The following is a 15,168-nucleotide window of genomic DNA, read 5'->3' as shown; positions in this document are numbered from 1 at the left end:
TTTGTTTTGTTTTTTATATGTCAGTAGAAGTGAAAGCATAGTATTTATCTCTTTCTGACTTATTTCACTTAGTATAATACCGTCCAGATCCATTCATGTTGTTGCAAATGACTAGATTTCATTCTTTTTTAAAATGGCTAGGTAATAGTCCATTGTATATACAGTTGTTGTACACCTAGTTCTTGGACAACATACGTTTGAATGTATATGTGGATTTTATCATATATGTGAGGGTTTTTTTTGTTTATTTTATAAATATGTACTTCAGCACCACAATATCCACAATTGGTTGAATCCATGAATGTGGATATACAGAGTGGACTTTAAAGTTACATGTGGATTTTTGACTGTATGGTTTGGTGCCCCTAACACCCATATTTTTGAAGGGTCACCTCTATATACTGTATCATCTTTATCCTTTCATCTGTTGATGGATACTTATTTAGGTTGCTTTCATGTCTTGGCTATTGTAAATAGTTGAATATTTAATTATTTTAATGCTTCTAATTCATGAACACAGAATAGTTTTCATTTATTTGTGTTGTCTTCAGTTTCTTTCATCAATGTCTTATAGTTTTCAGAATGCAAGTCGTTCATCATTTTGGTTAAATCTATTCCTAGGTGTTTTATTCTTTTTGATGTCATTGTTAAGTGGGATCGTTTTTTTGATTTCTGTTTCTGATAGTTCAGTATAAATGTATAGAAATGCAACAAATTTCTGTATATTTATTTTGTATCATGTGACATTACTGAATTCATTTATTTTGATAGCTTTTATGTAGAGTCTTTAGAGTTTGCTATGTATAATATCATTTCATCTGCAAATAGTGACAGTTTAACTTCTCTTCCAATTTGATGACTTTTTATTTAATTATTTTTTTGTTGTCTGATTGCTGTCACTAGGACTTCCAAAAAGCTTTCAGAATTTCACTGGTGAGTATGATGTTAGCTGTGTGTTTATCATAAGTGGCTTTTACTATGTTGAGGTGTTTCCTCTACAGATGGTAAAGAATCTGCATGCAACGTGGGAGGCCCAGGTTTGATCCCTGAGTCAGGAAGATACCCTGGAGAAGGGAATGGCAACCCACTCCAGCATTCTTACCTGGAGAATTCCATGGCCAAAGGAACCTGGTGGGCTACAGCCCATGGGGTTGCAGAGTTGGACACGTCTGAGACTGATTGACTATGCCTAACTAAATGTTTCCTCTATACTAACATTATTGAGAGTTTTTGTCGTGAATGGATGTTGAATTTTGTCAAATGCCTTTTCTGTATCTATTGAGATGATCATGTGATTTTTATCCTTCCTTTGTTAATCTGGTGTATCACATTAACTGACTTGTGGATACTGAATCATCGTGCATCTGTGCTATGCTTAATCATTCAGTCATGTCTGACTTTTTGTGACCCCATGGACTGTAGCCTGCCAGGCTCCTCTGTCCATGGGATTCTCCAGGCAAGAATACTGGAGTGGGTAGCCATTCCCTTCTTCAGGGGATCTTCCCAACCCAGGGATAGAAACCAGGTCTCCTGCATTGTAGGCGGATTCTTTACCATCTGAGTCACCAGGGGAACCCTGCATCCTTTCAGTAAATCCCACTTGATCATGATCTATAATCTTATTGTAGTGTTGAATGAAGTCTGTTAATATTTCCTGAGGATTTTTGCCTGTGTGTTTATCAGGGATATTGGCCTATAATTTTCTTTTTTTGTAATGTCTCTGGTTTTGATGTCAGGATATTGCCGGTCTTGTAGAATGATATTGAATGTGTTCCTTTCTCTTCAGTTTTTCAGAATAATTTGAGAAGAATAGATATTAACTTTTCTTTAAATGTTTTGTAGAACTCTCCCATGAATCTATCTCTTCTGAATTTTGGTGGAAAGTTTTTAATTGCTGATTTAATCTAATTACTACTAGTGGTTCTGTACAGATTTTTTGTTTCTTCCTGATTCAGTCTTGGAAGATTATATGTATCTAGGAATTTATCCATTTCTTGTACATTGTCCAGGTTTTGGCTTATAATTGTATCATTCTCTTATGATTGTATGTATTTCTATGATATCAGTTGTACTTTCTTCATTTCTAGTTTTATTTATTTGAACCATCTCCTTTTTTTATGAGTCTGGATAAGGGTTTATAAATTTTATATAGATTTAAACAAACCCAGCTCCTAGTTTCATTGATCTTTTCTTTTTGTTCTCTACCTCATTTATTTCTACTCTGATCTTTATTATTTACTTCCTTCTATTAAATTTAAACTTTGTTTTTTTCTTCTTTTTCTAGTTCTTTTGAGTGTCATGTTAGATTGCTTGAGATTTCCCTTATTTCCTGAGATAGGCCTGTTACACTATCCTGTCTCACTATAGTCCTAATCCCTCTCAGGACTGCTTTTGCCACATCCTATAGATTTTGAAAAATTGAGTCTTTGTTCTGATTAGTCTCAAGAAATTTTTAGATTTTTCTATTGACCTTTTTATTTTTTTGTTGTTAGTAGCATATTATTCAGTCTCCATGTGTTTGTGTATTTTCAAGGTTTTTTTTTTTTTTTCCCTGTAATTGTTTTCTCGTTTTATATCTTTGTGGTCAGAGAAGATGCTTGATATGGTTTCAGTTTTCTTTAATTTACTGAGACTTATTTTTTGGCCTAGCATGTGATATATTGGGGAGTATTCCATGTGACCTTGAAAAGAATATGTATTCTGCTGTTTGGGGATGGAATGTTCTATGGATATCTATTAAATCTATTAAATGGTTAGTCTAATGTGTCACTTAAGGCCAATTATTGCCTACTGATTTTCTGTCCAGGTGGTATGTCCATTCCTGTGGGGAGCATATTAGAAGTCCCCTGCAATTGTTGTATTACTGTCAATTCTCCCTTTATGTTTTTTAATATTTTCCTTATGTACTTAGGCATACATATGTTAGGTTAATATTTGTTTAATAGTTCTTTTTGGATTCACACTTTTAGCATTATGTGATATTTTTTGTCAAGTCTATATTGTCTGATGTGAGTATTGCTCTTTTTGTTTGCATTTGCATGGAATACGTTTTCCACCTCTCACTTCTGTCTGTGTCTTTAGCATTGAAGTAAATATCTTCTAAGCAGTATAAGGATGGATCTTGTTATTTTTACTCATTTAAGCACCTGTGTCCTTTGATTACAGCACTGTGGCATTTTGTTCATTATTTTATGGAGGTATTTGTAGTTCTTCCTTTTAATTTTCTTCTTTTAGTCTCTTTTCCTCTGGTTTGATGATTTTCTTTAGTGATATATTTGGGTTCCTTTTTCTATTTTTGTGTGTTTATCTTCAATATCACAATAATCCAAGTCTATACCCTGACCAGTAATGCTGAAGAAGCTGAAGTAGAACAGTTCTATGAAGACCTACAAGACATTCTAGAACTAGCATCTAAAAAAGATGTCCTTTTCAATATGGGGAACTGGAACGCAAAAGTAGGAAGTCAAGAAACACCTGGAGTAACAGGCAAATTTGGCCTTGGAGTACAGAATGAAGAAGGGCAAAGGCTAATAGAGTTTTGCCAAGAGAATGCACAGGTCATCGCAAACACCCTCTTCCAACAACACAAGAGAAGGCTTTACACGTGGACATCACCAGATGGTCAATACCAAAATCAGATTAATTATATTCTTTGTAGCCAAAGATGGAGAAGCTCTATACTGTCAGCAAAAACAATACTGGGAGCTGACTGTGGCTCAGATTGTGAACTCCTTATTGCCAAATTCAGACTTAAATTGAAGAACGTAGTGAAAATCACTAGACCATTCAGGTTTGATCTAATTCAAATCCCTTATGATTATACAGTGGAAGTGACAAATAGACTCAAGGGACTAGATCTGATAGACAGAGTGCCTGATGAACTATGGACGAAGGTTCATGGCATTGTACAGGAAACAGGGATCAAGACCATCCCCAAGAAAAAGAAATGCAAAAAAGCAAAATGACTGTCTGAGGAGGCCTTATAAATAGCTATGAAAAGAAGATTAGTGAAAAGCAAAGGAGAAAAGGAAAGATACCCATTTGAATGCCAAAAAGTTCCAATAAATAGCAAGGAGAGATAAGAAAGCCTTCCTCAGTGATCAGTGCAAAGAGATAGAGGAAAACAATAGAATGGGAAAGACTAGACATCTCTTCAAGAAAATTAGAGATACCAAGGGAACATTTCATGCAAAGATGGGCAGAATAAAGGACAGAAATGATATGGACCTAACAGAAGCAGAAGATATAAAGAAGAGGTGGCAAGAATACACAAAAGAGCTATACAAAAAAGATCTTCACAACCCAAATAATCATGATAGTATGGTTAATCACCTAGAGCCAGACATCCTAGAGTGCAAAGTCAAGTGGACCTTAGAAAGCATTACTACCAACAAAGCTAGTGGAGGTGATAGAATTCCAGTTGAGCTCTTTCAAATCCTAAACAATGATGCTGTGAAAGTGCTATTCTCAATATGCCAGCAAATTTGGAAAACTCAACAGTAACCACGGGACTGGAAAAGGTCAGTTTTCATTCTAATCCCAAAGAAAGGCAATGCCAAAGAATGCTCAAACTACTACACAATTGCACTCATCTCACGTGCTAGCAGAGTAAAGCTCAAAACTCTCCAAGCCAGGCTTTAATGATATGTGAACTGTGAACTTCCAGATGTTCAAGCTGGATTTAGAAAAGGCAAAGGAACCTGAGATCAAATTGCCAACATATGTTGGATCATCGAAAAAGCAAGAGAGTTCCAGAAAAAACATCTATTTCTTCTTTATTGACTATGCCAAAGCCTTTGACTGTGTGGGTCATAGCAAACTGTGGAAAATTCTTCAAGAGTTGGGAATACCAGACCACCTGACCTATCTCTTGAGAAATTTGTATGCAGGTCAGGAAGCAACAGTTAGGACTGGACATGGAACAACAGACTGGTTCCAAATAGGAAAAGGAGTATGTCAAGGCTGTATATTGTCACCCTGCTTATTTAACTTATATGCAGGGTACATCATGAGAAATGCCAGGCTGGATGAAGCACAAGCTGGAATCAAGACTGCTGGGAGAAATATCAATAACCTCAGATATGCAGATGACATCACCCTTATGGCAGAAAGGGAAGAAGAACTAAAGAGCCTCTTGATGAAAGTGAAAGAGGAGAGTGAAAAAGTTGGCTTAAAACTCAACATTCAGAAAACTAAGATCATGACATCTGGTCCCATCACTTCATGGCAAATAGATGGGGAAACAGTGGAAACAGTGAGAAACTTTATTTTGGGGGGCTCCAAAATCACTGCAGATAGTGACACTGCAGCCATGAAATTAAAAGACGCTTACTCCTTGGAAGGAAAGTTATGGCCAACCTAGACAGCATATTAAAAAGCAGAGACATTACTTTGTAAACAAAGGTCTGTCTAGTCAAAGCTATGTTTTTCCTGTAGTCATGTATGGATGTGAGAGTTGGACTATAAAGAAAGCTGAGCGCTGAATAATTGATGCTTTTGAACTGTGGTATTGGAGAAGACTCTTTAAGAGTCCCTTGGACTGCAAGGAGATTCAACCAGTCCATCCTAAAGAAAATTAGTCCTGGATATTCATTGGAAGGACTGATGCTGAAGCTGCAACTCCAATACTTTGGCCACCTGATGTGAAGAAGTGACTCATTTGAAAAGATCCTAATGCTGGGAAAGATTGAGGGCAGGAAGAGAAGGGGACGACAGAGGATGAGAAGGTTGGATGGCATCACCAACTCAATGGACACGAGTTTGAGTAAACTCCAGGATTTGGTGATGGACAGGGAAGCCTGGCATGCTGCAGTCCATGGAGTCACAGAATCGGACATGACTGAGCAACTGAACTGAACTGATCCATTTCAGTTTTTTGCTTACCATGAGGTCTGTATGTGTGTGTATGTACATATATTTGTGTATATTACATATAATATTTGTTTTACATTTTCAGTTTCTTTGTTGAAATTCTCATTGTGTTCCCCTAGCCCTCTCCTGTGTTTGGTGATCTTTTTTAGGAATGTAACTTCAAACATTCTATTAAGTAAATTACTCTTCTCCATTTTATTAGAGGGTTTTTTTTGTTGTTGTTCTGGGGTTTTATCTTGTGCTTTCATTTGGAATATATTTCTCTGTCTTCTCATTTTGTTTGGCTTTTTTTTTTGTTTGTCTCTATAATTTAGGTGAAATAATTGCCTCTCCTGCTCTTGAAGGTAAGGTCTTGTCTGGGAGTATCCCTATGCTGACCATGTGTGCCCAATGGCTTTGGCAGGAGGACTGGAGTGAAACCAAGCATGGGCAAGGGCTTTTTTCAGGATTTTTGAAGTTTTTGCATTGGCAGGGTGGGCTGGAGCCTGGTAAGGCAAGGATTTGTTCTAAGTTACATGTGCATTTTGATGTATGGGTGGATTTTTTTTCTTTCATTCTAAACTGTCAGCTCTTTTAGGGAAAATTCAATTTCTAATCTTTTGTCTCCTATAACATCTACTGCATGATCTTTGCATATACTGAAACAAAATAATTATGGTTTAAATAAGTGAGGTGATACATAACTGCTTTAATGCTCATTCATGAAAAATTTTTTAAAATTTACACTTTAAGAGAACTTTTGAATAATTTATTCTAAGTTCTTCATATTACATATAAGAGAATCAAGTTCTATAAAGGTCTGTCATTGTTATCAAGATCTCAGCAATGAAGAAGGGAATATTAGGACAAGAACCAAAGTCTCTTGATCCAGAGGCAATGCTTTTATGTATTTTTAACTATATACTACTATGCCTTTTTGAATGTATAAGGTATCTTGTGAATTTTTTTTTGATGCTTTACATGATAGTGTGTCCAATTAATTACTTAATTTTCACTGATAATTTCATAAGTTATATGAATCTTTATTAGATAAGTAAGTCCTGGGTGTTCACTGGAAGGGCTGATGCTGAAGCTGAAACTCCAATACTTTGGCCACCTCATGCGAAGAGTTGACTCATTGGAAAAGACCCTGATGCTGGGAGGGGTTGGGGCAGGAGGAGAAGGGGACGACAGAGGATGAGATGGCTGGATGTCATCACCGACTGGATGGACATGAGTTTGAGTAAACTCCGGGAGTTGGTGATGGACAGGGAGGCCTGGTGTGGTGCAATTCATGGGGTCGCAAAGAGTCGGACATGACTGAGCGACTGAACTGAATATTAAAAAATAAAATTTTCAGTTCTATAAGTAATTTTTTTAAAAGAAACCATGAATAACTCCCTTGAATTCAAACTAGAATGAGGAAGAAGATATGCAACTATTACAAAATGAAATCTCATATAAGCATATTTACTGCTTTTTCTAAGAAAGATTTTAAGAAGAAAACTTCCCTTAGAACTCACATAGAACTGGACCACATGTTCAATAGTGAATTACTTTATTAAGAAACAGTACAGGTATGTGATTAGTCATTGATATGAATATAAACCATAAATAATATCTACTTTGGTTAAATAGTTTTATTTATACAAGCAGGCTAGTTTATTAATGCAGTTCTCTGATTTTTCATATATATATTTTATTCATGTATTTTGCATTTGCATACATGCAAACTGTATAAATGTGTATAGCATTAACTTATTATGATTGCCATTTTATATAGATAATTTGATTCCCTCTACTTTAAAAATTAGCAAACTTTGTATGTCTTAAAGGTTAATACCGTGGTGTAAGTAAGAATATGTCATTGCTTTAAACTCTGGCAAAAATTGCATTCTCAGAAAGGCTGGAGCATGGTTTCTAACTGTCTTTAATATTTTCTACTTAAAAGGTAAATAAGATTTGTGGCCGTCCAGTCAGAACACCCACACAAAGCCCCCGTTGTTCTTTTGATGGAAGCAAAGAGAAGCATGGAATGAAGATCTCTATAAGAAACGGTGAAGAGACACTTGCCAACAGAAGAAAGTAAGACATTTGTTTTACAACCAGAAAGAAAGTAAGCCATTAATTTTACAACAGAATGGAATGTTTTCAATTAAGTAGAACAAAATACACTAATGAAGAAACAAAAGATCAACATTAATTACCTTTAAAATTCCGTGCTTCCTCCTATTCTGTTAACTAGGAAGACGGGTTCAACTCAGAAGACCAAAATCCCTAAGATGAGGGATATTTTTTATAACACGATATGGCCTGCCTCACACACATATGATCATGGTACACTGCAAATGTGGCCAGTGTACAGTGTGGTACAGCAGTCTGTAACACTTAGTCATCTTGCTTAATTGAAACTATGCCCATTGAATAGTGACTCCCCCTCCTTGTGGTAAACAACATTGAGTTATATACTTCAGAATTTATAAAGAGGGTAGATCTCATGGTAGGTAAGTGATCTTACCACAAAAAAAAAAAAAATTAAATGTGGCTAGTGCAGCAGCAGTAGTGTGACTGAGGATTGAATTTTTAATGTTACATAATTTCAATTAATTTTAGTTAAAGTTTTACATGTAACTAATGACTACTATATTGGACAGAATGCAAGACAAAGAGTGTTCATATAAATGATGTGATAACTGTTGCTGAATGTTAGGTATCTGTTAAAAGAAAATAATGTCAATACCTTTTATCTTGAATGCTGAAAATTGCTATCTGTTGACTCAAAATTATAAGCATTGATTTAGTGGCTTGCTTCTGTAACTCACATTTCTATACTGTGCCCATCATTAATTTTACTTGTTAAAGCCTTCATTAGTACCCGTTTGCTTAATTGGTGATTAAACTAAAAACTGTTTAATACTGGAGGAAACATTTGTTTTGGTATTCAGTTGACCAGTACAATGGCAAATATTAGTTTCTCAGTAGTTTTTAATTGAACTGAAAGTCAGAATTATGTATTTGTTTATTAATTCAAACAATTATTTCTAACAATGCCTTTTGGAGAATCTAGTATTTTACATAGATTTACTCTCTGTAATGTAAATCAGTTTATTTCCTTTTGGAATAGTGCTCTTACTTGCCTCATCCTCTCCTCAGTTGGGTTATAAGCAAGGGATAAAGAACTGAGTTATTGCTGGCTATGTGCTACAGTATCAATACAGTTAGCACAATGTTTGCATGTAAAGTAGCTGTGATTTTTTTTGGGGGGGCTAGTTTTCTTTTTTCAGTTTTAGTATTTATAGTGATCAGTAGTCATTTCTTGCATTTGAGAAATTCGTATGCATTGGTTGGGCTTCCAGGTGGCTCAGTAGTAAAGAACCCGCCTGCCACGCAGGAGACACAGGCTCTATCCCTGGCTTGAGAATACCGCCTGGAGAGGGAAATGACAACCCACTCCAGTATTCTTGCCTGGGAAATCCCATGGACAGAGGGGTCTGGTGGGCTACAGTCCACGGGGTTGCAGAGAGTTGAACACTACTTAGCCGCTAAACCATCAGCACCACATGCTTTGGCTATGGTGGTTCTTATAGTAAAACCCATGTAAGGAAGATCTTAAGTTCCTAAAGGTTATGGCAGTTTCACCACCAAAATGACCTTGATACTGGAAAACCAAGACCAAACCCAGTACTTAACATGTTTTATTCCCTTGCAAACTAAGACCATGCAGGTGAAATATTACAAAATGACTCAGGAACAGTGAGGGGGCTTATTGAAATCGAAAGTTTTATAAGAATCTATCCTGATCATTGAGTAGACCTCTATGTCACCAGTCTTTCAAACTCTCTGTTCCTATACCCTTGACTGGTCAGTCACCATTAGCCATTTCCTATGAATAAGCATAAGCTCATAATAGGTTAATTTCTTGAACAACCAGAGGTCCTGCACTTGAGCCTACTTAGCATTGATTTTTACACATTTTTATTGCCACTCCTGAATGGAACTTAATTGCTGTGATAGTATATTTCTGCTTGAGGCCTATATACTCTGCAGACTTATCCATAAATAGGGGCTTCCCAGGTGGCGCTAATGGTAAAGAACCCACTTGCCAATTGGAGATACATAAGAGAAGTGGGTTTGATCCCTTGGTTGGGAAGATCCCCTGGAGGAGGGCATGGCAATCCACTCCAGTATCCTTGCCTGGAATCCTGTGGACAGAGGAGCCTGGTGGGCTATAGTTCATTGGGTTGCAAGGAGTCCGACACAACTGCAGTGATTCAGTAGAGAGCAGCATCCATTAACTAGACCTGAATTTTATTTATCCTTTCTTATTGTAAGGTAGACTTTTTAACCAAACAATGCAGAAGGCTGCAAATAAGAAAAGAGTTTATTTTGCTCTTAGGAATTGCAATTCCAGAGACACAGATTTGGATGAAACTGTTGAAGGTTGGCAAAGAGTCAGGGGCTTATGAAGACAAAAGCCACCAAGGTTGTTAAAGTTGTCTGGAAATAATTATGATTGATTCTGATGAAAGAAAGGAAATCTCCTTAAGGACTATTTCAGGATTCAATTCTATTTTATTTTAGGGCTCAATGAGTGGATAGTCTGTCACAAGTTATTTGGGGTAAGGATGAGGTGAGTATCATTGGGCAGATATTTTGGGTGCCTATATTAAGACAATATGTGGTCAAAGGTCAGATTCCATCCAGGCTGAAATATGCATACATCACACTTCCTCAGCAGACTCCTGGCTCCATTTTAGAAAGCTCTCTTGGAAATACCATTTTGATTTTCCTTTCACAACCTGAATTTTATTTACCTTTCATCAACTGATCTTTCCGCATGAGGTCATAAATTGTGATTGAAGTGGGGGGGGGGGCAGCATAGGAATAGGTGCTTAGTGAGTCTGGGCTACCTTCCAGGCATCTTGTGCTTTTTCCATCTGCTTGAGCTTGATTTCCAGTAGTTCACTTCCCCTTGATGTTATATTGCTTCAACACAAGGCTGATCTTACAGCCTGGCAGATCAGATAGCACTTAGCTCCTCATGGGCATCTCAGGTCTCAGAATCACTTGCTGGCTTATGGTCAAATGTGCAGTTTCTGTCAGAGAACAGCTGTAAACCAATCAGTTGACCAACATACTGAGTGACAGATCCACCAACTGACCAGTCAACCAACTAACCAAAAATAGTGTTCAATAAAAGAAAAAAAAAATGACTTTACTCCAAAACTCTTGATGTCTTTACTTGATTCTTCTAATGGGGCTTTCAGGAGTCTCTGCAGAACATGTTTATTTGCCACCAGTGCATCGGTTACCATTGAATAGATGAACTAGGTCATCTGGACTGAACGTCGGAGCAGCTTGGTAATATTTTATAAATGAGTTATAGCAGCATGCTATGTTGTAATATGTGTGTAATATGTTTTCTCGAACATGCAAAGGGGTCCAAAAGTTTCTGTGCTTCTTCCTGTGCCCTAGGTTATCTGTGCAGAGATTTGCCTTTTAAATTAGAAGAATATCCCAGTTAGATTTAGACTGCTAGACATTTAGAAACCCTGCTGAATTGTCAAGCACTCAAAATGTCAATATTTTCCCCATCAGAGTCATTCACTTGTCTTCTAAGTTATCTAGGATAATGTGATCAATATTTGATTATCAGCTTGGTGTCCTGTAGGATGTCTAGATGACTGTGGCTCTTGTCTGTCATGTAGTGGGAGAATTGTCTTGAGGTCTAAGAGTGACTGTTCTTGCCAGCTGAAAGTGAAATGTTTCTAATTGTCCTTACTAATTGGTAAGGAGAGAAGAGCATTTGTCAAATCATTAGCTGGATAGCAGGTGGCAGGACATGTTTTGATTTGCTCTAGCAAACAACACATGGGAAGGAGTATGTAATGGGAGTCACTCTGACTCTGGTTATGATAATCCAACCTTTCTCCATGGCCACCCCATGTGCACAGACCGGCCGAGCAAGTGAAGTCAGTGGTGAGGTGTTAGGATCACCATTATTACACTTTTCCTGGCTTCATGACCCTAAACTGAGCAATTTCCTAAGCATTGTGATAGTGTGATATAAGGTAAGAAATATATATTTGTTCTTTGACACCATTTGTGACATAGAACTACTAAAATGCTTGGATCTTCGTAAGTGATGAAAGCAGAATGATGTTTTTTGTTATCCTAATGAGGTGACTTTTGGACCCCACCTAAGTATGGGGGCTGGCTATCTGGAAAGTCAGCATGTGATTAGAAGGTTGGAACTTTTAAAACACAAAGCTCTCTCTCTCTCTTTTTTACTTTTAGTTTTTTGGCTGAGTAGCATGTGAGATTTTAGTCCCTGACCAGGAGTAGAACCCACACCCTCTGCAGTGGAAGTACAGAATCTTAGCCACTGGACCAGCAGGGAAACTGCTGAAGGTTCAAACTTTTAGTCTCACTTTCCAACTTCTGGTGAGGGGGAAGGGGTCACAGGGTTGACTCAATTGCCAGTGTCCAATGAGTTAATCAATCACAGCTGTGTAATGAAGCCTCTGTAAAACCCCAAAGAAGGTGCTTTGGAGAGCATCCTGGCTGGTGAGTACCTGGAACTGCTGGGTGAATGGCCTGCCAGGAGAGAGTGAAAAGAAGCTGTATGTTCCATCCTCCAGTACCTTGCCCTGTGTCCTCTTCCATCTGGCTGTTCCAGAGCCATATCCTTTTATAATAAACTGCTGACCTAGTAAGTAAAACATTTCTTGGAGTTCTGTGAGCTGCTCTAGAAAATTAATCAAACCCAGGAGGGGAGGAGGTCATGGAACATGTGATTTACAGCCAGTTGGTCAGAAGTACAGGTGATAACCTGGACTTGAGACTGCCATCTGAAGTGTGTGTGTATGTGTGTGTGATAGTAGGGGGCACCATCTTGTAGGGCTGAAGTGTTAACTTGTGGAATCTGATGCCATTTCTGAGTATATAGTGTCAGAATTGAGGTGGATTTTCAGACACTCTGCTGCTGTGGAAAAATCACTTTTGCTGGTGTGGAGTCCCCTACTTCCTCTCTACCAATTGGTATCCTCTCTTACACCAGTTCTCTACTGGAATTGGTATCAGAACCAGTACAGATATGATAGTCCTTTGTTTTACTATTTCTGTACAAGAGGTAGGTTTAGGGACTTCAGTTTGGCCCTTGCTCCATGAGTTGAGGAACCAGTATGGGGACTGTGTGTCTTCTAAAAACATATTCTGAAATGTGAAATAGACAAACTTCTGTGGACTCACTTGGCCCAATATGAGCCTAAAATTTAAACTCCCTTTGACCTCTGTAAGCCCCAGTCAGATAGAGAGAGTAGAATGGCATTCTGGGTCTTTAGGATTATAGTTAACTGAGAGCTGGTATGTATTCCTGGGAAGCAAAAAGGCCACAGGTCCCTTTAGGGAAGACGTGAAGGAAGATTTATGCTATTTAAAGGTTGGACTTGTGCAAGGATCTTCTCAGGAGAACCCAGCCTTACTATTACTATAGTGAAAGCATATGGAGGCTTAGATGAGGGTTCAGTTCAGTTCAGTCGCTCGGTCATGTCCGACTCTTTGCGACCCCATGAATCGCAGCATGCCAGGCCTCCCTGTCCATCACCAACTCCCGGAGTTTACTCAAACTCATGAGGGTTAGGATGGCCATTTCTTATGTTAAATAAAATGACATTTTTTAATTTCCAAGGATTTTTTTTTTTGGCACTATCTTTTTTTGTTAATTCACATGCCACTCTTATTTCATGGGTGAGCTAGTTTCTTATTGCTCATATGTTAACAAATAAAGTTTAATTATGTAAGTTAACTAATACAAACTAATATAGTTTTAAAATTTTAATCATTTTCTACAATTCTGTTTTTCTTTCTTCTCTGAATTTCCTTTTTTCTGTTTGTTCAATTTCCTACAAGATTCCTTTGAAAATTTAATTTATCCATTTGTAGGAGTTTCTTTTTATATTCTGTATATTGTTCATTAGTTTTAAACTGTGAAAACATGTTCTATCTAAGATGATATTTCAGTTAAATGTTACAAAAATGAGTTTATGGGTAATTTAGTCTAAGGTGATCTTTGTTAAAAGTTCTTAACTGGATGCATGAGACAAGTGCTTGGGTCTGGTGCACTGGGAAGACCCAGAGGAATCTGGTGGAGAGGGAGGTGGGAGGGGGGGATCGGGATGGGGAATACATGTAAATCCATGGCTGATTCATGTCAATGTATGACAAAAACCACTATAATATTGTAAAGTAATTAGCCTCCAACTAATAAAAATAAATGGAAAAAAATTTTTTTTAAGTTAAAAAGTAAAAAAAAAGTTCTTAAATTTATAAAATATGTTTTCTTGTATAAAAATGTCTTTCCTGCATCAATTGAAAAATATATATTCTGTTTTTCATACTAGTAGTATAGTTTTGTTTCTCACATTAATATTCGCAGAGACTGCATCTTTATATATGCCATATATGATGTAAAGTTCCAACTTAAGTTTTCAATTCTGAGGCAGATTTTAAGGGATGCTCTAAAACAATCTATCATTTTCCTTTTCTCACTAATTTTTAAAAAAGATTCATACTAATTCAAAGTTCCCAAAGATACACTGACCTGTTTTAAGCTGTCTATGAAATTGCTGTTTCCTGTTTTTATTTTCTATTTTTTTCTTTTGCTCTTAAAGATTTTGTTAATCTTCTGAGCTCTCCTATTTACTCTTTTACAAAATTTTCTTAGATGTTTGTGGAATTTATTTTTTCAAATATATTTTCTAATCTTGAGTTTTGATGAAAGTTATAGTGAATGCAAAGATTGATTCAGTCAAAGATATGTTTATAGTGCTGTATATGGCTACTTTTTGGTGCCCCATTTCCAATGGCCAGTCTGTTCATGGGACTGACTTGTCTCTGTGGATCATCAGTGGTGCCCTGTTACAGCCATTCTGGCAAGAGGCTTGCTGTACCTGGTGAAACTCATATACACTAGAGTCCACCTTCCTGGGAGGTATCCCTGGGAAACTTGCTTATATCTGATATAGTTTGTAAAATGCAGCAGTGTCTTTGACACTCTTACCCTGTAAATGAAAATAAACACTATTTTATTTACTAAAACTTTGAAACTATTTTTATGTATAAAGAAGTCATGCTGCTGTTGCTGCTAAGTCACCTCAGTCGTGTCTGATTCTTTGCGACCCCTTGGATTGTAGCCCACCAGGCTCCTCTGTCCTTAGAAATCTACAGGCAAGAATACTGGAGCAGTTGCCATGCCCTCCAGGGGATCTTCCCAACCCGGGGGCTGAAGCTGTGTTTCCTGCCGCTCCTGCACTGCAG

The 15,168-nt window shown here is 37.3% G+C and overlaps 1 protein-coding gene across 3 annotated transcripts in view; it reads left to right on the top strand.

The window, feature by feature from the left end:
* GPC5 (glypican 5) overlaps positions 1–15,168 on the top strand; it is a 1,510,050-nt gene that overhangs the window by 330,817 nt on the left and 1,164,065 nt on the right. For all 3 annotated transcript variants that reach the window (XM_043477854.1, XM_043477855.1, XM_043477856.1), the window contains exon 4: positions 7,802–7,935. In XM_043477854.1, coding sequence (XP_043333789.1) covers positions 7,802–7,935 — 134 coding nt within the window. The remainder of the gene's footprint in view (positions 1–7,801; positions 7,936–15,168) is intronic.

Source organism: Cervus canadensis, chromosome 9 (assembly GCF_019320065.1).
Source record: "Cervus canadensis isolate Bull #8, Minnesota chromosome 9, ASM1932006v1, whole genome shotgun sequence".
NCBI lineage: Eukaryota > Metazoa > Chordata > Mammalia > Artiodactyla > Cervidae > Cervus > Cervus canadensis.
Note: the sequence above shows the minus strand (reverse complement) of the source record. Positions and strands in the feature narration are given on the sequence as shown.